This window comes from Rhinopithecus bieti, unplaced genomic scaffold, assembly GCF_001698545.2.
Source record: "Rhinopithecus bieti isolate Rb0 unplaced genomic scaffold, ASM169854v2 scaffold_3734, whole genome shotgun sequence".
NCBI lineage: Eukaryota > Metazoa > Chordata > Mammalia > Primates > Cercopithecidae > Rhinopithecus > Rhinopithecus bieti.
In genome coordinates, this window is record NW_016804423.1 from 2124478 (window position 1) to 2149916 (window position 25439).

At 41.5% G+C, this 25439-nt stretch overlaps 1 protein-coding gene across 1 annotated transcript in view; it reads left to right on the forward strand.

Moving 5' to 3' along the window:
* MYO16 (myosin XVI) overlaps positions 1-25439 on the forward strand; it is a 638577-nt gene that overhangs the window by 587849 nt on the left and 25289 nt on the right. The window contains 2 exon segments of the mRNA XM_017868179.1: positions 5420-5578; positions 22174-22265. Coding sequence (XP_017723668.1) covers positions 5420-5578; positions 22174-22265 — 251 coding nt within the window.

The window sequence follows — 25439 nt, forward strand, 5'->3', positions numbered from 1 at the left end:
TTTTCAACAAATATTAATTGATCACCATCTGTGTGCCATGCTGTATTCTAGGCGCTGAAAATACATTGCACATTGTATTTGCCCACATTCCAGAGGAAGGAGACAGAAAACAAACAATTCGGCTGTTCTGTGCCATGCAGGGAGAAGGACTGTGTAGGGAACTAAAGCAAGGAGTGGGAACAGGAACTGACCTGGCGAGGGAGACAGGTGCTGTTTTTCAGAAGGTCATCCAGAAGGCCTGAACACAGTGCAGCTGCCATGCCCTGCTAGATGCTGGAGAAGGAGAGAGAGACCGGGAGGCTGACAGGGCTGGGAAGGCAAGACCGAGGCCAAGGCCTAAGGCGTGTAAGAGGGGCGGGGGCCCAAGGCCAACAGGAGCCGGGGCATGCAAGGTCCTCTCAGCCTCAGGAAGCCTTTGGATCTCAATGTGAATCAACTCAGAAACCAGCAGAGAGGCTGCAGTTGGAAATGACATGATCCGACTTACGTTTAAAGCAAGGTTTCTCGGCCTCAGCAGAGTTGACATTCTGAGCTGGATACTATAATTCTAGGCTGGGGGACTATCCTGTACACGACAGGATGTTTTGCAGCATTTCTGGCCTCTGCTTACCAGACGCCAGGAGCACACCCCTCGCCCAGTTGTGACAACTAAAAATGTCTCCAGACATTGCTGAATGTCCCCTGGGGGTCGGAAAGCCCCTCCTATCAAGAGCCACAGTTTACAACAGAATCACATTGACTGGGATATTTCAGTTATATAAAAACCAGCACAAGACAACCAAATTTTTTGTATTAACATTTAGAGATTTGCTCTCACTAGATTAAAATTCAACATAAATGCACCTACACTGCATACTTGTAGTTAATAGTCATATCCTAATGCGAAGGCCAAGACTTTATTTTTGAGTCAGATCCTGATGTGATTCAATTCTCTTGTACCTGTAAAAACAGCACCAAGCCCGAGATCACAGAGAAGTCTTGTTAATAGACTAAAAGAAAACACTACAGGTATCCAAACCAACCCGTGTTACCATGGACCCAACCACAGGATGTCACTGAACTACACAACCCCTTACTTCACCAGATGCAGAGGCACAAAAATGTCTCAGACACACCTTTAAATATTATACAGGATTTACAGTATTCACTTCCCTATTGTTTCCCTAAATTCACTGAGAGTTTCAAATATTTTCTTTTGATGTGACTTTTCTTCATTCTCAGAACTCTGCTAGCCACTGCTTGAAGGCATGAAAAGGCTTGATGACTTTGTTTGCACTGTATTATTTCTAAATTTCCCCTGAAAGCATGCATCATGTATGTGCACTTTTAACAAAGACCTCTTCAGACTTAATGCCATTGTCCTCTTGATTTCTGATTGTTGTAATTCCCTCAATGCTGAAGTGCTGGGTAATGGGAGTGCTTTTGACAAGGAATTTTGTGTGCTAAGCTACCACTTTACAGGAGAACCCAACCATCCGGAGTTTCTGCATTCGATCCTCAATGTGTTGAATCTAGAAATTAACAAGTCAGGGCACGGCTGCTTTCACGTGTTTGGATCTAACTGAGAGAAGGGTGTTTATGAGCGGAGGCTGATGCATAATTCAGTAGAATGCCCTGGCTACTACAAGCAGAGGAGAACCCCAAAGTGGGGATGTCATACTGAAGTCGCAGCACTATTGCAGCTGCCAGAGTGCAGCTTTGCAGCCTACAGTTTTCAGTTCATTACCACTGAGGCCTGGGTGGTTAACTCGTCACAGGAAAGAAGCTGTCATATCCTGTCGTTTATATCAGCAAATGAAACAGTGAAGGAAAACTTTACATAGAGGAACCAAGAGTAAAAGAATGAGTGTGGGGGGACTGCTGAGCCCTCTGGGCCTCAGTCTGAATCCGGCTGCCATGCCGTGAGTTGTGAAGTGTTTACACGGAGATTAACCTCCCCAAGCCTCAATGACCTTATCTCAAAAATAGGCGTAATAGTGACAACTCTTCAGAATTGTCATGAGAACAAAGCTAAACCAAGCACCACATCTAGTGCAGAATTGGCACCTAATATGCACCCGGGTGATGGTAACTATTGTAAGAGCAATGTGAGGAAGTGTCATGCTGACCATTAATTCTTACACCTTACGTTAAGAAGGGCCTATTCCTTTATTCCCATCCAGAGCCAGCCTTAAGTAGATAAATGTTTTTAAGATTTAAAAAATTAAAATGTAATTATAAATTAAGATTTAAAAAATTAAAATTTAGCAGATAATTCAAGGATTTAAGCCTAATCTATATGACCATTTAAAAGAATGTCATGGTGGCTGAGCACAGTGGCTCATATCTGAAATCCCAGCACTATGGAGGCCAAGGAAGGCAGATCACTTGAAGTTCGAAACCAACCTGACCAACATGGTGAAACCTGCTCTCTTCTAAAAAATACAAAAATGAGCCAGGCATGGTGGCATGCACCTGTAATCACAGCTACTCTGGAGGCTGAGGCAGGAGACTATCCCAGGACGCAGAGGTTGCAGTGAGTCGAGATCGTGCCACTGCACTCCAGCCTGGGTGGCAGAGTAAGAGACACTGTCTCAAGAAACGAAATAAAAAAACCCAAAAAACATATCCTGGCTACAGTTTAACCTGCCAATTGAAAAACAGAAATACTTTTAAACTTTAATCACAAAAATGAGAATTTTGGCTATAATTTAAATACATCAGTTAATGAGAAAGAAATCAGTTGTGAGGGAGGCCAGCCTGAAGTATTCAAACCGAGAGTCAGCAAGTGTCTCAGAGGATGCGCTTATTGCCACTAGGTGTAAGAGGACTGTCCTCATTCAAAGCCTTGGGGAAGCCCTCACTGCGCTCAGTTCCTCTCTGGTGGTTCCCCAGGCCCTGACTCATTAGTACCGGGTTCCTTGAAAATGGTGAGCTCTTTCCTGCCTTGGGGTATTTACGCATGGTGTGGAGGTTGCCCTTCTAAAACCAGGAGCTGAAATGCAACCTCATGGACCTCACCTACCTTGCCTGGCTGCCCACCAGTGTTTTCCACTTACTAGGTTTTCCACGCAGCTCTAAGTCCACCATGTTTAATTATCTGCTTGTGCATCTGCTTGTTTATTGCCAATCACCTTTTTGGGAAAGAAGCTCCCAGGTGCCAGGCAGTGGTATTCATTATGTATCTCCCACGCTCAGTGAGTATCTTGCACATAGTAGGCACCCAATAAATAACTGAATTAAAGAATGCAAAAATAAAATAGGTGAAAGAAACATAAAAGCAGGTGAGTACATCTTGAGCCAGTTTTAAAACAGAACCTGTTTTACTAGCATTCAGAAACTTAAGAAAAAAAAATAAAAAAGCCAAACTGGAGTTGACCACTTTGAATAAGTATTCTTTCAGTTTCAGCCCATTCAATAATTGCTCATCATCAAGAGCTGAAACAGTTAAGATCACCTGACTTTCACTTTTGTTGCCATTCTTGTACATGCTAACTTGACTTAAGGTCTTTGTTTTTTATGTATAATGGAGTCAGAAGGCACAGTGGCTCACTGGATCATTTAAATATAAACTCTTCTGCCTAGTTTTCAAAGTGCCGATAGTTTTGCCTTTATTCCATCTATCCAGCATTTCCTGCTTATGAATCTTGACCTGCTTTCCTTTCTGGGCAGAGCAGGCTGTGTTCTGTGTTTGTAAAGGAGAGGTCCCTGCGGGTGATCTGACCAAGGTCCTGACTGGTGGGTAGGAAGACTCTGGGTTGATGCAGGAGAGGGCATGAGTGCACCAAAGCAAGAAAACAGGAGTCAATATGGAGAATTTGGATAAACATGCATTGCTTGTAGTGCTATTTGAGGGTATGTCTTGGGAGGCAAGAGGGGATAATGTCAAGGAAGGAGTTAGGAGGGACCAAGTCAAGACCAGCCTTGAGAGATGAGCTCTGAGGAGCTGGAGCAAGCCTCCCTGCCTGCCTGCCTGCCTGCCTGCCTGCCTGCCTGCCTGCCTTCCTTCCTTCCTTCCCTCCCTCCCTCCCTCCCTCCCTCCCTCCTTCCTTTCTTCCTTCCCTCCTTACCACCTCCCTCCATCCCTCCCTCCCTTCTTTCCTTTTTTCCTTCCTTCCATTGTTTTCCTGTCTTCCTCCCTCCTGCCCTCCTTGTCTCCTTCCTACCTTCTTTCTGTAGATTGTAACCAACAGCAGTTTATCCAAAAGTTTTCAGCATGGAAAAGACATAATCCAATTTGTCTTTTAATGAAAAATAAAGACTGAATAATAATCAGAACATACACGTTAAAGTTCCATTCTGTCTCTTTCCAGCTGCATGACTGAGTAACCCTAATTCCTTCTTCAGCAACATAGGGATAACATGTCTGCCTATGGAAGTACTGGTGATTGGGATTGGGGTGGTAAAACACTGTTCTGCCATATTTAAAGTATAATAAAACAAATGATGCATGTTCGCCCCTCAAATAATTTGTTAGTCTAAATCTTTAGAAAGGCCTAACTTTAAGACAGTCAGAATCAACTGTGTCCCAACAGAAAAGAACCAGTCTCATACATATCCCTGATGCTGAATCAAAAGTCTCCAATAGGTTGCAGCTTTTTTGAGGTTCCTTGGGAAGCAAGAGCCAATCCCAGGTGCACCTGTGCAGTCTGAGAAAGGAAACCTGGCAGAGGTGATGATGGGGGGATGTCTGACCCCTTGATGGACAGTCGTGCCTGATTTGCAAACTCTGATTGTGTGCCTAAGGGTAATGCAGTGACCATGGGGAAACCTACCTCCGTTAGATATTGCTCCAAAGAGCAAGCATTTGCTGTGTTTTGCTTTATTAATACTACGTCACTTTTAAAAGTCTTCATTAGGCTCTTCAGTGGAATTTGGACAGTGGCTTCTGTGTTCCCACCTCTCACTTAATATAGGACATGCATTACATATTTAAGTAATTATCTTAGTGTGCAGAATGCAGAAGTTGAGTATTGAAGTTTAGTATTCCAATATGGACACTAAAAATGTTTATAGTGATGTTGAAAATAGCACCATAGTGTTTCTTATCACTCAAGTATTTATTTTTTCCAAAGCTATAAGATTGCCTAAATTTATTTAAATTTAATAATTCAGAAAACTCCTGAAACGTGAACTCATTGCTTTCTCATGATAGGCAATACTATAATGACAAGTTATTTGATCTGTGACATCAAAAATTCTTTATAAATAGGTTTGAATGCAACAAATTATTTGTACCACTTAACACTTTCCCTTTTGTTTAACAGTGTTGTGGCAAAATTTGTTGAATATTATATAGGCCAAAAATTTGATTAAAGATTATTATTTTAAATGTCATGAATGTCTGATTCGATGTTTTATTATTTTCTCCAAACGTTTTATTCAGTGTATTCAGTACATGTTATCAGAAAGTAATTATGTTTTCTAAAATTTATTTTAGGTTTTGAAACTAACATGAACCTAAGTAGTCGGGATGACCCTAGTACCTCAGAAATTACTTCCGAGACTCAAGATAGAAATGCAAATAACCATGGAATTCAGTTATCTAATTCACTATCTAGTGCTATAACTGCTGAAAATGGAAATTCCATCTCAAATGGTAAGTACTTTTTAAACTCAGAAGTAAATGGATAAAAGTTTTAGGCTGTATCAACTTTCTAGGAGGAATGGATTTAAAATATGAAAATGAAGAAGCGTTAAGAACTGGAAAATAGAAAATAAACCATGAAACTCTCCTGCAGTATTGTTGTCAGCATATGATTGCTTCAGTTAAAGAATTGGAATTGTATTCACTCTTTGTTGACTTTTCTGAAATTTTATGGAGTATTAATCTAATTGGTCTAAAATTAGTATACTGAGCAGAAGAAGGCAATGGATTATCTACCAATATTTTTAATTAAAAAGTTATTCTGGAAACTAAGAAATGTGAAGGAAAATAATATTAAAGAAATGATAAGTGCCAGACTGGCTTCAGGTATTTTACGTACATCAATGAATGCCACATTTAGAAAATGGCTTGGTTGCAGGTACAAAAGCTGAGGATCATGCAAGTATTTTCTCTCACAAATAAAAGAAGACAAAGGCTTCTGGGAATAACTGATGGGAAGATTCAGACCAACTATTCCTGAGAGGCTCCTGCAGAGTTGGAAAAAACATGTTTGTTTAGTCTAATTAGAGGCATGGGAGAACCATCACGATGCTGAAATGCTGGGAAGCAGCTGAAGACCTGGGAGTGGGGTGCAAGGTGAGCTGAAGCAAGGAAGCCCACAGCTGAGGCTTGGCTCATGGGGACATAGGGGTACCCACATTGTTCAGAGAAGGCAGCTAAGAAGTCGAGTTGTGCTTCTGACTGCCTTCTCAGATTACAGGGCAAGAAACTGAGTCGTGGCCACACCAAGGTCTTGGGGTGGGGCCTTCAAGTGTTCTTCCCAAGAGTCAGAGTGAACCAGAACCAAGAGCCATGTTGAGTTGCCCAGAAGCAACCAGGCCTACAGGTACCTGGGAGAAACACGTGTAAATCTACCCCAAAGGGTAGTAATAGCATACCAGGCTTCAAAACATTCTTAGAAACCATTTTTCAAATGCAAAGTCCAACACAGTTAGAAATAACCAGGCATAGGAGCACACAAAATAAGTTGAAAAATTACAAGCCGAGACATATGTCAATTGCAGTATGTCCACAGGGATTCAAAAGATTGGAATTCAAAGACACATGCCTTAAAATAAGTATGTTTACTCAGCCCCCCACAAAATAAAACAACGAGAATTTCAGCAGAAATGGGAAACTATAAGGAAATCATCAAACGGAAATTCTGAAATTGGAAAATGCTGTAATAAAATTGAGTACAACAGAGGATAAAGTTAAACTTAGTTAGATATAGTTGTTTAAAAACAAAACAAAACAAACAAAAAATAACTGGGGAAGTGAAAGATAACTCAGAAAATCTCCGGAATGAAACAGACTGAAGCAAAACAGAAGAATGGAAACTCTGGACAACGGTTTAGAGATATAAAGGATAATGAGAAGGATGACTGAAGTCTTAGGGAAAGAAGAGGAAGTGCATGAGCAGAAGAAAGACTTGGTGAGAAATGTTAGAGCCTCTCCCAACACTGACGAAAGAGCATCAGGAAATGGATTTAAGTTGGCAGATTTTTATAACGTTCAACATACATTCTTCATGAGATCCAGCAGTCTGACTCCTCAGTATCTTCCCAAGAGAAATGACAGCAGTGTTCACATAAACACCTGTATGCAAATGCATATGGTGACATTATTCATAATCACATAAAACTGGAAATAAATTCAGTGTCTTTCAACTGGTGACTGGCTTGTATTAGTGATCCATCACTGTGCAAAATATTACTCCCAAAACTTGGAGGCTTATGTAAGAAATGGTTATTATTTCATAGTTTCTGTGGGCCAGGAAGCTGTGTGTGGCTTAGCAGGGTGCCTTTGGTTTAAGGTCCCTTGTGAGGCAGCAGTCAAGCTGTCAGCCAAGACCACAGTCATCTTGAAGGCTGATCCATTTTCAAGGTCACTCAGATGGCTATTGGCAGGCCGCAGAAGGTTCACATCCAAGTCAATTCACATGGGCCTCTCCACAGGGCAGCCTCCCAGCACAGCAGCTCTCCCCACACCGCTGGGCAAGCAATCCAAGAGGCAGCACCCCAGATGGAGGCTGCAGTCTTCACATAACCCAGTCTTTAAAGTGACACCCCAGCACTCTGTCACATTTGATGGAGTCACTAAATCCAGGCCACACTCAATGGGTGGGGAGTCCGTGAGTGCCTGGAGGTGAGCTCACCAGCATCTCACAGGCCAAACTAGCACATGGATGAAGTCTGCAGTAAATAAGAGTGAGCGACTGTAACAAGCATCAAAAGGGATGGCTAGAACATTGTGTTGAGGAAAGAAAAAAAAAAAAGTCAAAAGACTAAGTGTGATCCTGCTTATATGACATGTGGGGAAAAGCAAAGCTGTGGAGACAGAAAACAGTTGAGTGGTTGTTGGAGGCTGGGCGTAATGGCAGGAGATGAAGTTCAGAAGGACATGTGTTGTTATAGACAACCGCGAGGACTCATGTCTCTCTAGAGGCACAGATGTGTATGTCTAAAAAAGGTGAACCTCGCTATCTCTAAATTACACCAGAATCAGTTCAACTTTTGTAGAAATGAAATAGAAATCTTTGCAAAGCCTGAGTAGGACACATAAAACTTTCCTAGATGTGTATCATAGTAAAACACCTATAAAATAAAGACCAAATAGAAGTAAAAATATGTACTACCTTCAAAAAGCAGCAACTGAAGTCCAAAGACAATGAAATAACATAGTTAACATGCTCAGATAAAATAACTGCCCCCCAAAAGTTCCTGTAATAATGAAAGGGAGTTAAGGATATTTTTAGGAAAAAAAATTAAAATGAAAAGAATTAAACATTGACAGACTCTGAATGCTTACAGATAAAGGCAAGAATAAAGAATAACAAAAAAGGCAAGTAAAAACGCGAGGGTAAAATAGTGTTTAATATTGTATACTGATAAACCTACCTTGCCAGTTGTAACCTCAAAGGTAACCCCTGAAAGAATATTAGTGGGGTAGATAATTTCCAAACCAGTAAAGACAGAAAGATAAAATCATAAAAAGTCAACTCAAAAGATGAAAAAAAGGGGTAAAATAGGAAAAATAGGGCAAGTAGAAAGTTCTGAGACAGTAGATATAAAAGCACATATGAAAATAAACCTTATTTAATTAAAATAAATTTTAAAAGACATTTAATGTAAATTTATATGAAAATGATTAACAGAATATTTTAAAACTAAGATTTCTGAAAACAGTAAAACATAAGGATTCTGAAACATGAAATGTAAAGGGATAGAAAAGAAAAAGATATAACGTGCAAATATTTAAAAGCAGCAAAAACAGTGCTCATATATTTGCACGTCAAAAATTACATCTCTAGGCCCAGCGCGGTGGCTCACACCTGCAATCCCAGCACTTTGGGAGGCCGAGGCAGGCAGATCACTGAGGTCAGGAGTTCAAGACCACCCTGGCCAACATGGTGAAACCCCATCTCTACTAAAAATACAAAAATCAGCTGGGTGTGGTGGTACATGCCTTTAATCCCAGCTACTTGGGAAGCTGAGGTAGGAGAATCTCTTCAACCCAGGAGGTGGAGTTGGCAGTGAGTGAGCCGAGATCGCGCCACTGCACTCCAGCCTGGGCGACAGAGCCAGACTTCATCTAAAAAAACAAAACAAAACAAAAAAAACCACCTCTAATATTCAAGAAGAAATCACAAAATAAATTCAAAACTCAAACATTTTAACTAATGACAAGGCAAATATGACAACAGAACTTTTAGGACATGACTAATGTCTTTTGTGTATGAATGGAAGGGGTTCAGATGCAGTGTCAGTATGGTCAACATGTGGCTGTACAGCATTGTGGCCATGGCTGGGCTTTTAGTGTCCACATCAACTGAATAATATATATTGTACTGATTAAGTCGTTTCATATGCTTCATTCCATCCCATCCACCTTGCCACCTTCTGAGTCTCCAGTGTCTATTATTCCACACTCTATGCTCAAGTGTACATGTTGTTTAGCTCCCACTTATAAGTGAGAACACGCAGCATTTGTCTTTCAGTGTCTTAGTTATTTCACCTAAGATAATGGCCTCCAGTTCCATCCGTGTTACTACAAAAGATCTCTTAAGAAATGGAAATGTATGGCTTCAAACATTTGCATCACAAGAGAACAAATACAACAAGTGTTAAAAGTATCTAGAAATTAGAAACAGAACAAAAACTAAATACCATGAAAATAGGAAAGATACGATAGTGATAATAAGAACATAAGTTACTGAAATATAAAACAAATAACAAAATAATGTAAAGGGATAGAAAGGAAGGAAAGAGAAAGTTTATCTTTTAAAAAATTATCTTTGAAAACATTAATAAGATTGAAAATTTTCTTGCAAGGGGATAGAGAAATAGAGAAAATGGACACAAATAACAGATTTTAGATTGAAAAGAGGGCATCAATACGGATCTGGCTGAAATTAAAAATGAGAATATTACAAACAGTTTTACACCAAGATAAATTTGCAAATGTACATGAACAAATACATTCTCAAAAAGAGAAAAAATAGAACTAAAGAAAATGGACAAAAGAAGTAGGGAAGCTAAATAACACTGTAAATGTTAAATTAATGCAATTTGTAATTGAATAACTTCCTGCAAGGAAAACTCCAGAATCGGATGGTTTCTCAACTAAATTTTTCCAAAATTCTAAGGATGAAATAACTCCAGTGTCACATAAACACTTTCAGAGAATAGGAAGGAAGAAGGAGAAAGAACATACTCCAGCTTGCATAATTAGCCACTTAATTTATGACAAAATTGGCATGTTAGGGCACTGGGGAAGAATAATTGATTGCTATCCATGTGAGGCAAACAGTGAAACTTGACCCTGCCTAATGCTATACACACAAAACAATTCCTGATAGATTATAGATCTGTATGTCAAATGTCAAATAATAAAATGGATAGAAGAAACAATAGGAGAATATCTTTCTTATTTCGTAAAAGGAAAGAAGGCCTTCTTAAGCAAGACACAAAGTTTTAACCATAAAGAAAAAGGAAAAAATAACATAAATAGGGAGAAAATATTTTCAACACATTTACCCAACAAAGGCTAATATTCAACGTTTATTTAAAGCAAAAACAAAGACAGCTGAAAAGAAAATTGGACAGAATACGTGAATATGACTTAGAAAAACATTTTTAATGGATTCCAACTTCGTTAGTAACTAGAGAAATGTAACTTAAGACTCCAGGGCGATACTACCACACACATTCTAGAATTACAGACCTGCCTGACAAGGAAGAGGTGCTCAGAGAACCAACTGCCACAAAGTGAGGATGGCGATTTCATTCGGAGGAGAAGGCCAGCAACAATTTGGAGAGATGACCCCAGGAGCTTCCGCAGAGCTGCCAGTGTTGTATTTCTTTATTTTATATGTGTGGTTGTGAGACGTGACAATGTGCTAACAGCCCTCACTCTCAGCGCCTCCTCGGCCTCCCGCCTCGGCTTCCACTCTGGCGGTGCTTGAGGAGCCCTTCAGCCTGCCACGGCACCGTGGGAGCCCCTCTCTGGGCTGGCTGAGGCCGGAGCCTCCTCCCTCTGCTTGCAGGGAGGTGTGGAGGGAGAGGCACGGGTGGGAACCCGGGCTGCGCTCCACGCTTGCAGGCCAGTGCGAGTTCCAGCGGGAGCGGGCGTGGGCTCCGTGGGCTCTGCACACGGAGCAGCCAGCAGGTGCCCCCGCCCCGGGCAGTGAGGGGCTTGGCACCCGGGCCAGCAGCTGCAGAGGTTGCACTGGGTCCCCCAGCAGTGTCGGCCGCTAGCACAGGCCTCCTAGCTGCCTCCCGGCGGGACAGGGCTCGGGACCTGCAGCCCGCCATGTCTGAGCTCCTCCCCCTGCGGTGGGCTCCTGGGCAGCCTGAGCCTCTCCGAGGGGCACCATCCCCTGCTCCGTGGCGCAAGGGCTGAAGAGTGTAGGGGCAGCTCAGGACTGACGGGTTGCTCTGCCTGCAGCCCCAGTGGGGGATTCACTGGGTGAAGCCAGCTGGGCTCCTGAACTGGATGGGGACTTGGAGAACTTTTATATCTAGCCGGAGGATCGTATGTGCACCAATCAGCATTCTGTGTCTAGCTCAGGGTTTGTAAATACACCAATCAGCATTCTGTGTCTAGCTCAGTGTTTGTAAATACACCAATCAGCATTGTGTCTAGCTCAGGGTTTGTGAATACACCAATTGGTACTCTGTATCTAGCTAACCTAGTGGAGACTTGGAGGACTAGCACGCTGTGACTCTGTCTAGCTCAAGGATTGTAAATGCACCAATCAGCACTCTGTGTCTAGCTCAGGGTTTATAAACACACCAATTGGTACTCTGTATCTAGCTAATTCTGTAGCTAACTAGCACTCTGTGACTCTGTGTCTAGCCCAAGAATTGTAAAGGCACCAGTCAGCGCTCTGTCAAAACGGGCCAATCAGCTCTCTGTAAAATGGACCAATCAGTAGGATGTGGGCGTGGCCAGATAAGGGAATAAAAGCAGGCTGCGGGAGCCAGGGCTGGCAACCAGGTCGGGTCCTCTTTCAGACTGTGGAGGATTTGTGCTTTCGCTCTTTGCGGTAAATCTTGNGCACCAATCAGCACTCTGTGTCTAGCTCAGGGTTTATAAACACACCAATTGGTACTCTGTATCTAGCTAATTCTGTAGCTAACTAGCACTCTGTGACTCTGTGTCTAGCCCAAGAATTGTAAAGGCACCAGTCAGCGCTCTGTCAAAACGGGCCAATCAGCTCTCTGTAAAATGGACCAATCAGTAGGATGTGGGCGTGGCCAGATAAGGGAATAAAAGCAGGCTGCGGGAGCCAGGGCTGGCAACCAGGTCGGGTCCTCTTTCAGACTGTGGAGGATTTGTGCTTTCGCTCTTTGCGGTAAATCTTGCTGCTGAACAGTTTGGGTCAGTCCTGCGGTTATGAACTGTAACACTCACTGCTGCGAAGGTCTGTCACCTCTCCTGAAGCCAGCAAGACCACGAACCCACGGGGCAGAACGAACAACTCCAGACGCACTGCTTTTAAGAGCTTTAACGCTCACCATGAAGGTCTACAGCTTCACTCCTGACAGCGAGACCACGAACCCACCAGAAGGAAGAAGCTCCCGACACCACATCTGAACGTCTGAAGGAACAAACTCCGGACACACCATCTTCAAGAACTGTTACACTCACCGCGAGGGTCCACGTCTTCATTCTTGAAGTCAGTGAGACCAAGAACCCACCAATTCCGGACACAGTTATTACAGTTCTGCAATTAGAAAAAAAAAAAAAAAAAAAAAGGAAGAAAGAGATGGAGAAAAGGAACTTCTGTTTACCAAAATATTTAAGTTTTCCGTGTTTTGAGGCAAAAGGCAAAAAGTACAGCTTCGGAAATGATCCTAAAAATTTTGACAATAGTAATAAAAGAACTGTAAGTGCTACTCTAAATATCAAAACAGAACCAAACACGAAAGAAACAAACAAAAACCCTCTAGATCAAAATGGAGATGTTTGTGGAAAAGGCTCCATGAAATTAATAATATGAATTCTTCGGGAGTATCAGGGTTCTAAACTTCAGCACGTAACAGATAGTGTGTATGGCCGAAGCCTGCAACACAGATTGCTGTGTTCTCCCTTAACATGCTTACGGATTTTAAAATAAAGTTGGTTCTATGCTGTCATTAATTAAAAACCACTGGAAAATCTCGAGTTATATGTGCAAAAGGAAAATTATTTCAATTGGAAATTCAATCTTTCAAAGCAACTTAACACATTTATGCTGATCTACTCTTGTGAGCGCCATGAATTTCTGGGTGCCTGGAACTTTCCCCATGATTTTTAAAACGTCCAGTACAAGGCTCTATATACTTAGGCCCTCAGTAAGCACTTACTGATTGAAACAATGTTGCCTGTTACGTAGGAACAGTAAATCCCTTCCAGAGGGCAGAGTCAGAAAAACTGCCCAGTCAGTATTATAGAAATTGAACAAACATTACACATGTGCAGCGTGTGATATATACATGAACATGATAACTCTTAAAGCAATTATTAGTACAGGTTCATAACTTACAAAGTGCGGCCAATGCACTTTCTAAATATGGGCACAAGATGAAAACAAATGTTTAAAATAATTTAAAGTTCAAATTGAGTCAGAAACAGTGTTATTTTCTAGGAAACATTTCTCTTTTGAATGCCAGTATCTGCATGCTACCTCTGCTTCCCAGAAATAATTATCTGTTCATTTGTTGAAATATAGTTATGTGTGGGTAATTATAGCTATCACTTACTTTAATTGCCATCCTTTTACTGATGTGAACGCAAGCTTGGATCTTTTTTTGTATACTTAATTATTCCCTGGACTTGTGGTTATTTATCATTAGATTAGAGAGCAGTTTTTAGTGTTAGAACATTTTAGCTTTATCAAACAAAATATTGTGAACATAAAGATGTTTATTTTGTGGGGACACAGATATAAAAAAATCCAACTAGGGCATTTTATGTTCAGTATTATTTTTTTTCTTGCTGTCAAGTGAATATACATAATATGGCTGGGTATCAGGAAAAATGGCAATGAAAGAATACAGTCATTGCGTTTGCATTTACATTTATCATTCTGTGCAAATTGTGTATTTTTAATTTGCATTATGTTCATCCTCAATGCACAATAAGGGTTATTTGTGTTGAATACAGGCTTCCTAAGGCAAAAGGTTGGGGGACATCATTTGCAGGACCACAAAATCTGCATTCTGTGCATGAACTCTGGCGCCTTGTTGAACTTAGGCCATTAGAGCACCAAACCACACCAGTTCTGGGAACATCTAAGAAGGGCTTCCATCAGCCACACCTCGAAATCAATCCAATCCACCAGTCAAGGAGCCTTTGGTGGGAGTCCATAAATGTCTTTAATATATATTTTACAACATCACTTTTTTTTTTTTTTTTTTTTTTTGAGATGGAGTCTCACTCTGTCGCCCAGGCTGGAGTGCAGGGGCGCTATCTCAGCTCACTGAAAGCTCTGCCTCCGGGGTTCACACCAGTCTCCTGCCTCAGCCTCCCCAGTAGCTGACACTACAGGCACCCGCGACCACACCCGGCTAATTTTTTGTATTTTTAGTAGAGATGGGGTTTCACCATGTTAGCCAGCATGGTCTTGATCTCCTGATCTCATGATCCGCCCGCCTCGGCCTCCCGAAGTGCTGGGATTACAGGCGTGAGCCACTGCGCCTGGCCAACATCACTTTCTTTATGGAAATTGTACACATTCTTTGGAACTCATACTCTCGTCTGACTGAAAGTCTAACAGCCAGAGAAAAGGAAGCAAGCCTCACTTGACAATCTGGAATATGTTGAAATCATCTATTTTAAGCAATAGAAGTTACCTTTGCAAAGAAAGAAAACTCCTGGGGCATCAAGTAACCCTGCCCCACTCATCCTTCTAGCTAAAAACATTTTAAAGTCACATTAAATAATTTCTAATGTGGATATTATTTAATTACCTTTTCTCCACTGCAGTTGAGAAGTCAGTGTTGAAAAGGAACAGACTGAAATGCTCACTCTACTCTTTCCAGGCTGCGGAATGTTGTTCCCAGTGCTTAAGGCGTCATTCTGCCTGCCTGGGTTTGAAGCTCAGCTCCGATGCTTATTAACTCCCCTACCATGGGCAAGTTACTTAACCTCTCTGCTTTTCAATTTTCTCGTCTTAAAAATGGGAATAATAAAAGCACCTACTTCATGGATTGCTGTATTTTATATGACAATATTTAACAGAAAGTTAATACTCAAGAAATATTACCCATACACAGTTATTCATAAAGTGTTACGTGTTTTAGAGCTAGAAGAGTCATGAGGATTTATCCAACAGAAACAACAATTGCATGAATGAGGTAGATGAGGTGCAAGGCAGTGAATTCGTTTCTCTGAAGCCATACAGGCTATATAGTAGATCAGTGCTTTATGAAAGAGACACAAATGCCCACGTGTACAGCCAAATACACAATGTTACTTTGATGGCTTATGCTGGTATGCAGGGCAAAGACAGACATTACAATTTGGAGTCTCTGGGATGAATAGAAGCAGGAATATCTGGGTGGAGTTCAGGGGATATTTAATATCGAGGTTGGAGGATTCAAAATAATATGAAGGGCAGGATGGCAAGAGGAAACCCAGTGAAGAGAGAGGTGCACATTAGTCAATCAAAACACTCACCAAGTGCACCCGTCACATGTAGGCTTTGTGTTATGCATGGGAGCCCTATGATACGTAAGCACCACAAGATGACCTCTTTGTGTGAACAGTGAAAATACGGAGCACACTGAAAATACATACCAAGGAGACTGCAAAATAGGGCAGTCAGCAATAAATGTCAAACGAATCCCATAAATAATGATTACTCGGTTACTTTCTGCATAGATAAAAGAGATGATTCTGCTGGGCTGGGATTGCTAAGGATGCTTCATAGAGAAGGTTGGGACTTTCAAAATGTGTTTAAATCAGAAAAGAAGGAAGCACATTTCCAGGAATTTTCTGCACAATGTATTGTGGCAGGATGTGAATCAGCTTCTCTGATAGAATAGGTGAGTAAATAAGAGAGGAAAGAAACAATTATGTAGGAGCTACAGAGCCATGAATGCCAATTTAAAGAGTGTCTCAGCTGGGCACGGTGGCTCACGCCTGTAATCCCAGCACTTTGGGAGACCAAGGCGGGAGGATCACAAGGTCAGGAGATCAAGACCATCCTGGCTAAGACGGTGAAACCCTGTCTCTACTAAAAATACAAAAAAATTAGCCGGGCGTGGTGGTGGCGGGCACCTGTAGTTCCAGCTACTCGGGAGGCTGAGGCAGGAGAATGGCGTGAACCCGGGAGGCAGAGCTTGCAGTGAGCCGATATTGTGCCACTGCACTCCAGCCTGGGCGACAGAGCCAGACTCTGTCTCAAAAAAAATAAAAAACAAGAAAAAAATGAAAAATGAAAAAACAAGAGAAAAAAAAGAATGTATCTGAAAGGGTTGCCATCGTTTTGAGGGAGTATTGTCTGCTATTTTGGAGAAGTGTACCTGATTGTACTATCCAGGGTGAACAACAGAATTGGAAACTGAGTTTGGGGGTGCCAGTTTTGAATTCATTCACCTAAGCCTTGGCAGGTTTTGTACATGAAGCAAGAGTATTAGACTGTATTGGTATAGGAGTCAAGAAGTGGAAGGTGTCAAGAACAACTCCAAGAATTTGAGGCAAATGATGGGAGAATACTGCAGTCTTCAGCAGGGAAGGGCAGTTCCCAAAGGAGGTTAATTCCATAAGCGGATTTGGAGCTCGAGAGAGAAGGACTTCTGATTATGGATGATTTTTCCATAAATGATGATTACAGGTTTGGAGTTTAGGCCAGGGTTCCAGGATGGAAAGAGAAAAGCCAGAATTTTCAAAGAAGCTGGAGACATGGTGGTTATTTGTAGCATCAGAAGAACAATAATAAAGAGGAATAAGAAAAGAAATATGACCACTAAACAATGTAGAATGCCAAATTTTGAGAAATTTACATTGAGAAGGGTGGAAATGGAGACATGCAATAGATGCTCAAGAGATAGAAGACAGATGTCCAATTTCATGGAAATCAAGAGGGGAGTGAATTTAAAGGTGATGGAATACTTGGAAAGCTGGACAGGTGTAAAAAGAGAATTCAAACCCCCTTGCCATTGACTAAACAAGTTTGGGTCCCTACAAAATGACAGATTTGACTAACAAATTTCAACTGGTTAGCCATGTGAAATTCAGTGCCATAACCCCCTTGAAAGTCTCTGTCTCATTCTTGTCTTGTCTGGTTTTTGTTTTGTTTTGTTTTGTTTTTTGAGATGGGGTCTCACTCTGTCACCCAGGCTAGAGTGCAGTGGCACGATCTCGATTCACTGCAATCTCCACCTCCTGGGTTCAAGTGATTCTTCAGCCTCAGCCTCCTGAGTAGCTGGGACTACAGGCACCCGCCACCACGTCTGGCTATTTTTTTAGTATTTTTTTTAAGAAGAGACGGGGTTTCACTGTGTTAGCTAGAATGGTCTTGATATCCTGACCTCGTGATCCGCCTGCCTCGGCCTCTCAAAGTGCTGGGTTTACAGGCGTGAACCACCACACCTGACCCTCATTCTTGTCTTCTTATAAGAATTTGCATGAACCCACTGGGCTCTGCATATAGACCTCATGGCCCCAGAGTCTCTCACTTTTCAAAATTACTTAAAAAATCACACAGAACTCCAGGGACCAGGTCTACATCACAGTGATGAGGATGTCCTAAAAGCCTTTCCTCCTTGTGTCCTGGAGGAAGGTTTAACTTTCAGTGCTCTGAGCAGCCTCCAATTCAGGAGGAGAGGAAGAGCAGAGGCTGCTTCTTCCTGCTAAACCCTCAATCAAGGCCAAAGCCTTTTTGACTTTTGCCCACCCAAGTTTAAAGGAACAACAGCAGGTTCTAGGGAGTGTCCACAGCGTCTCCATTAGGCCATGAAGATCAGCTTTGGGGCGCTCCTTCCCCGAGCATCTGCATGTTTTCTTTGAGCAGAAGAGCTGGATGTCTGGAGGGCAGGGTAGAGTGGATGCAGTTTCAGAAGACCTTAACTTGCTGTCATTTGGGCAAGAATGGCTTTTTGAAATAGTTTGGTATCAAATGGACCAAAAGCTCAACTTTTTGAAGCACACTGTTGTGACCTTGGAAAGAATATATTCAGCAGGGGACACGTGAATCTCTAAGCTGGGAACTGTTAACTCCAAGCCTGGTCTGGGGAGAAGACTGCTGCAGCACGAGGAGCAGAGGGGGCTCCTCAGAATGTGCAGCGGAGTCTTCACGGACGGAATTGCACCCTTTAATGAAGGCACAGATAAAGAGCTCTATCTTCACTTTAAATGTTCCTCCAACACGACTGGAGTCTTCACTCTGGTTAAAATGCGCCACGGGATTCTCTACCCACACAAGACTGTGGGACTTTGCTGGGGGCCTTTGCTTAGCAATGTTCCTGTTAGCTGTGTGAGAAAATCCTTGCTATGTTTAAAAAAAAAAAAAAAGTTCTTGTCAGTTAGGGACACATGTACAAATATTTACAGCTAAAATGACATGATTTCTGGGATTTAAGTGAAAAATGAATAAAAAATGGATAAAAATGGATAAAATTGACAGCCCCAAGGCTTGGAATAGGTGCATGGAGTCTCACTACATATTCTCTTTATGTCTGAAATGTTTGTAATAAAAAGTTTTAAAACCGTGTTATTTTGATAGATAAAATGAATGTTACTGTAGTCTCATATCCATTACTTGGAATTCTTAATGAAATTGAATATGTGTATTACTTATTAGTCATTCTTTTTTTTCTCCTTTATTTTCTAAACTTATTATTTGTCCATTGTTTAATATCTGGGAGAAGGTCCTTTATTTTGATCTGTAGGATGTTTTAAGAATTAAAAAGCCTCTTATTTAATATATTTCAGTGTTCTACATTGTTCTTTTAAAATACACATTTTATTTTAGGGCATCATCAATATGTTTATTTTAATGTTTATATAGAGATATGAATCTGTTTTTTTTTAATTCATGGTTTGTGCCATTGATGTCATTTTAAAATTATTTGCATTAAAAAGGTACTGCTTCTAATATGGCAGCGAAATAAAATATTGTGCTGGAAAAAACAAAACAAAACAAAAACCCTCCTGCCGTGTAACCTCCTTCACACCTTTGGCGCTTCCTGGCTGTCATTCTGCCCCTTCCAGTTCTCACAACGTTGGTGAGTTGGCCGTGATGAGGACCCTTGGCCTGTTTGCTACAACTTTCCAAAATCCCCTTCCCTCTGACTTCTTGGGCTCAGTCCTTTGTCCCACCCCCTCCTCCACATGCCGGTCTCCCCCAGCACCCATGCACCTGCCTCCCTCCCCACTGTCCTCACCTGGCCCTCCACACCTGCATGCGAGCACCTGCCCACACTGCATCCGTCCCTGTATGTGGAGCCCTGACACAGGTTCTGGGACCCATCCTTTCTGTAGTCAACAGTTACGAATGAAATACCTTTGAACTCATGACTTAGATAAAATGGCAGCACGTCTCTTCTGGAAAGTCTGCAGTGCTACCTCTCGTCTCCAAAGTGTGGCCACATTTCCGCGAAGCGTCCTTGTGTTTTGTTGCCTTATCACATTAGTGCTCTCAGCCAGGCATGTTCTTCTCGACTTTGTTCGCCTTCCACAATTCTCCTCCTCCTGGAAGGCCCAGGTCCTTTGGCAACACCACCGTAAAGTTTCCTCTAGTCCCTTCCATCAGAATAAATGCTTGCCTTCTCCAAGACCCTGTTCAACATGACCTGTACTCTTCTTAATCCTGAAATCATGCTGCTGTGTGTTTGGCTTCAGTGTCATTCTCACTGAATTATGACTTCCTCAAGAGTGGGGACTTTTCTTCATTCTTCATTATATTTCCCAGTGCCTTATGCAGAGGTTGCTCATAAATGTTTTTAACCTTAGTTTAATTGACTCTGTGCGGTGCTCAGCAGACTGTCGATTCGGCTCTGAGCTTGTACCCTTTCAATTGAGTTTCTGTTTTGATTCTGAGATCCAACTTCTAATTTTATTTATTTATTTGTTTATTTATTTTGAGATGGGGTCTCACTCTGTCACCCAGGCTGGCGTACAATGGCGCAAACTTGGCTCACTGCAACTCTGCCTCCCAGGTTCAAGCGACTCTCCTGCCTCAGCACCCTGAGTAGCTGGGACTACAGGTGTGCACCACCAGGCCTGGGTAATTTTGTGTTTTTAGTAGAGATGGGATTTCACCATGTTGGCCAGGTTGGTCTCGATCTCCTGACCTCAAGTGATCTGCCACCTCAGCCTCCCAAAGTGCTGAGATTACAGGCGTGAGCCACTGCATCCATCCCCAACTTCTAATTTATAATTTAGTTTTGAAAAATGGATCACAATTGTCTTCTCCTGGCCAACTGGTTTCTTTATGGTTCCTGTAGAAGTTAAGGCTTCTCTTGCTTGTCAACTGGCCCCTTCGTCCCAGCACCCCATCCTTTATTCCCCTCTAAGAGGTAGTCCTTCACATGAATCCCGAGCCCTTTGTTGTGCTCTACTACCTGGAAACACGTTTTCTTTCCAACTATCTGCCTTATCTAGTCTCCTGAAATTTCATATTGTGCCTGATCTTGAATTGCCATGCTCCCTTCTGCCTGTGTGAACTTCAGGCTGCTCCACCACTCACTGTGATTGGAGCCTTTCCTGTGTCCTGCTACCACAGTGTCTAAGGACATTATTCCCACGTAGCACCTGAGGCTACTGCTGCTGCCTGTGGCTGAGATCTGTTCTCCGGCCATGGTCTGCCCAGTCTTCATGAAGTTAGCTTTTCCATACCAAGGTATCCGGACATGTAACAAGATCACTGGGAAGGACTTGTTATGTATTGACAGGATTGTGTAGACTTCCCTGAGGAACTCTCTCCTATAATCAGAAAAGTGTGCACTGATTGTCTAATGATTTTTAATTTAGGAATCATGTATATGTTTAATCAATTACACTGTGCTAGTTAATTATGCTTTCAGAGGGGAGTAGTAATCACTTCAGTAGTTAAAGTTCTCTGAGTTGAATTCATTTTGTTGGGTTCTTATTTCTCTTTTTTGTCTATTCATGTTTATTCATCGAAGTCACTTTCGGTGATGCATGATGCCTGTATCACAATGGTTCTCAGCCAGTGTAGGAGGGGATGACGTTGCCCTCCAAGGAACTTTTGGTAATGTCTGGGAACATTTCTGGGAGCCACAAATGGGGGTGCTGCTGGCATCTAGTGGGTGGAGGTCGGGGATGCTATTTAACATCCTGCAATGCGTGGGGCAGACCCCACTGCAAAGAATTATACAGGCCAAAATGCCAGTAGTGCAGAGGGTGGGAAACTGCTTTGATCATAAAGGATAATTAATAAAATCATTTGGTGCCTCATAGCGACTTCATGTTGTTGGAGGGCATGTAAAGTTTCATAAACCTACAACTTACTCTACATGGTTGCTCATGAATTGGTGTGTTGTGAATCAGCAGCTCTCCCCACCTTTTCCTCGTGGAAATTCAGCCAATCTCTTTGCTTCCTTGTGCACAAAATGAACTACAGCCAGTGGAATTCATCGGACACACAGGCTTAGTCATGCTCTGACTTCGAATCCCTTCCTCGTCTCCCTGCAGTCCTATGAATGGCAGCAACATTCTGCTGTCTGCAGTCACCCCAGCGACTCAGTGGGCCCGTCACTGACCCCGGACGCATCTTCAAACCTTTTCAGTATCTGGAAGTTTCCCTTCTCCCCTCCAATACTTGTCTGCTCACTTTTGTGGTATTATCACATATTTCTTTATTATCATTGTATCTCTTTTGGCAGGATATGCCCTCTTTTCCTAAATGAAGCTGCCACAATACTGTGCGTGCCCATGTTTCATTGCAAAGTTTAGTATTTAGTTTGTGTTTAAGGCACATCATTTCAATTTGTAAAAGATAACAATTCTAGTTTATTGTAATGAGTGCATGACTTACTTTATTTGGAACAAGGAGACGCTGCTTAACTCCTGATTTGTGTTGACCTCAATAGGTTTGCCTGAAGAAGATGGATACTCACGGTTGTCTATAAGTGGCACAGGGACTTCGACATTTCAGAGACACAGGGACAGTCACACCACTCAGGTAATGACATCTGTCTGTTCACATGTGCAGTGACAAATGGAATTCAGTTATGACAAGACATTCATTAACTTGTTACCAATAGATGCTCTGTGTGGACTGCAGAGCTCAGCTGTTCTCACCTCTGCCCTGCACTCCTTGGGCTGAATGGTCTTCTCTCTCCATCTCAGCTGACTACAATTTTCCACCTGTTTCCAAAATAAAGAATAATGTCCAAAAAAACTAAAACATAATAGTTTTAAATGAAATATTGTAGGTTTAATTTATGTTGTGGTAGTTTAAAATTATTCTCGGGTGAAGATGGTATTAAACCTGCTGAATGAAGTTGCTATGCATTTGGCCTTGGCTAAAACAGGACGACTCTTAGTGACCACACCTGGGAATAAAATGCTTGAACCACCCGTGGTTTCATGGCATGCATTTTATCTCAGTTATGACATTCACTTCCATGTAATTCACATTGATTTGAAATATGACATATGAGAACATGGTAAAATCAAAGTGAGATTGCAGTCCACAAAACTGTTTGGAGGTGTATTACTGATTCCATAGAAATGTTTCATGTGTCTGCTCCTAACAGTTTCACCAAAATAAACAAGATTATCACTTCAAGAAGAAGAAAAATAAACCCACTGGTGCTTTTAGAAAGTAAAAGAATTTATGTTATAGAATGTAGTGTTTTATTTTCCTTTTATGTTGAATTTTAAAATATACTTTAAATAATTATCTTTAAAATATATAATGTTGCATTCAAGGTGATGCACAAACCATTAAGTAGGGAGACTTTGTTATCAATGTATTAACACAATATTGCTTTAGCAACAGGATTCTCATTTTATCTAAAGTTACAGCACAATTTTTATGTCAAACATCTACATAAAAATCTAAAATAACCTCAGCCAAGTATCCAGATGTTTCCATGAAATCAAGTATCCAGCTAATGATCAGCTTTCCTTGGAATATTTAGCATTATAGAGGCACAGCCATATTATCAGCGGAGATTTTTCTAAATAACACTGATGAGGTAGTGAGAAAAATCAATAATTTGAATCTTAAGAATAAATCTTACAGTAGGCAATCTTCTGAAATCACTTGCACTGATATCCAGGCACTGAAATAGAAAGAAAGTGCTGATTGGTTGCAATAATAGATTGTCCTAATCTCCCCTCTGTTCCTTTGAGATGCATCTACTTTACCTTGTAAGCCTCACAGATGCTTCCTCTGAGATGGTGCAGAGGGGAACCTCCTGGTCATGAACACTGGTTTGATTTTTGTATCAGAGGCCTGCCCCCTGTACATTACAACACAACGCTGGGCCATCTGACATCCTTTCCAGGCCTGCCCCTACAGTGTGGTTCTTAGACAAAGAGAGTCATTTGAAAGAAGGTATATATAGTAGGCTGCTTTGTGACTTTTCCTCTGTGTTTGGCTAAGAATCAAAGAGAGATGGGAAAGGTCATCAGGAATCATTTTCCAGTCTCAGATTTCAAAGAGGCCTTGTTTTCCAATGTAGACATCTCTGATGAGGCAGGAACCGCCAGTCATCTTGGGGCACTTTCTTTTTCTCAAGGAAACTGAAAACCAGGCTTATTTTCTTCCATGCAAATCGTGGGCACTCACGTGATGAGACAGATTCCTTACTGGTGAGAAGCTGTAAGAGTTATGTGAAACTATGTGTTTAATGGCTTTCAGAATTTATCTCTCATGTGACATTTATACAAGAAGGATGGACACATACAGAGAAGCAGCTTTTTAGCTTTTCTACTAATGCAATTAAATAGAAATTCTATAAAATCCAGTCCCGGATAGATTGGGCGTGTAGCAGCAAAATTAAATGGTGACCAAAAATGAAATTTCTCTTTAAGGATGTCTATATTTTCATTAGCCTCATCAGCAGTTTTAATAAACTCCCTTCAAGGAAGATAAAATGTCTGGGCATTATGGTAGATAAAGAAAAGAGAAAATAGAGTCAGTAATTTGCCAAAGATCATCTGGAAAATTCACTGAGTCCACAGTTTGAATGGAAATCAAGATCGTATGTTCCGTTTCTGAGAATGAACTTATCATAATCTGTTAAAAGGAACAGAGGAGTCATTCAACTGTTTCATAAAATTAATTAATTTATTTATTTATTTATTTTATTTTGTCGAGACAGAGTTTCACTCTTGTTGCCCAGGCTGGAGTACAATGGGATGATCTCAGCTCATTGCAACCTCCACCTCCGGGGTTCAAGCGATTCTCCCACCTCAGCCTCCCAAGTAGCTGAGATTACAGGTGTGCACCACCACACCTGGCTAATTTTGTATTTTCAGTAGAGACAGAGTTTCATCATGTTGGTTAGGCTGATCTCAAACTCCTGACCTCAGTGATCCACCCGCCTTGGCCTCCCAAAGTGCTGGGATTACAGGCGTGAGCCACTGCACCCGGCCTGTTTCATAAAGCTTAAAGAATTTTTGGTTCAAAAATAGAAGTCTTCAGTAGTGATAGTGCACATTTGTGATCTGGCTTTTTCCTGCCAGTCCCACATTTAAGTTTCGCACCTACCATGATGAAAATACAAGGAAAGGGACTCCCTCTTCCTCCCCTGCTGCTTTGACAGCTGGACAAATACTTGTAAGATGGGCTCAGTTAACCTACCTATGATGGATGCAGAACGAGGGACATATAATGGAAGGGATAACAACTGACCTGGCTCCATGGGGTGACACTGGGCAGTAGTGGCTCCATGCAGCACCAGCAGAAGAATATTAGTCAGAGAAGAACCTTGCTCAGAGCATGCCAGCCATCAGCCCCCTCATCCACCTCAGTCACTCGCAGACCTTTTTGTCAAAATTCATGTCCTTCCTTAGCCTTCCAATAAAGCCTCTACCTGCCTGAGATGTCCACAGTTAGTTTCCTTTGCTTAGAAATCAGAATTTTGACTAATATTCACATTTAATTTTATTGTTATTCTCCATAAAGTTTTACACCCAAACAAGTATTTTTTTTTTCTTTTTCACTCAGTGTACAAGCTTTTCATTTGTTCTCAAAATAGTTGCAAAACATTTTCTGATAGGACTGGATCCTCAGTATATGGTGGTGGTTTATGTAGAAAAAGAATATAGAAAATGTAGTTGATGTTGTACTCCATTATAACTTTTTATTAATTTGAAAACTATAATGGCTTTACATAAAAGT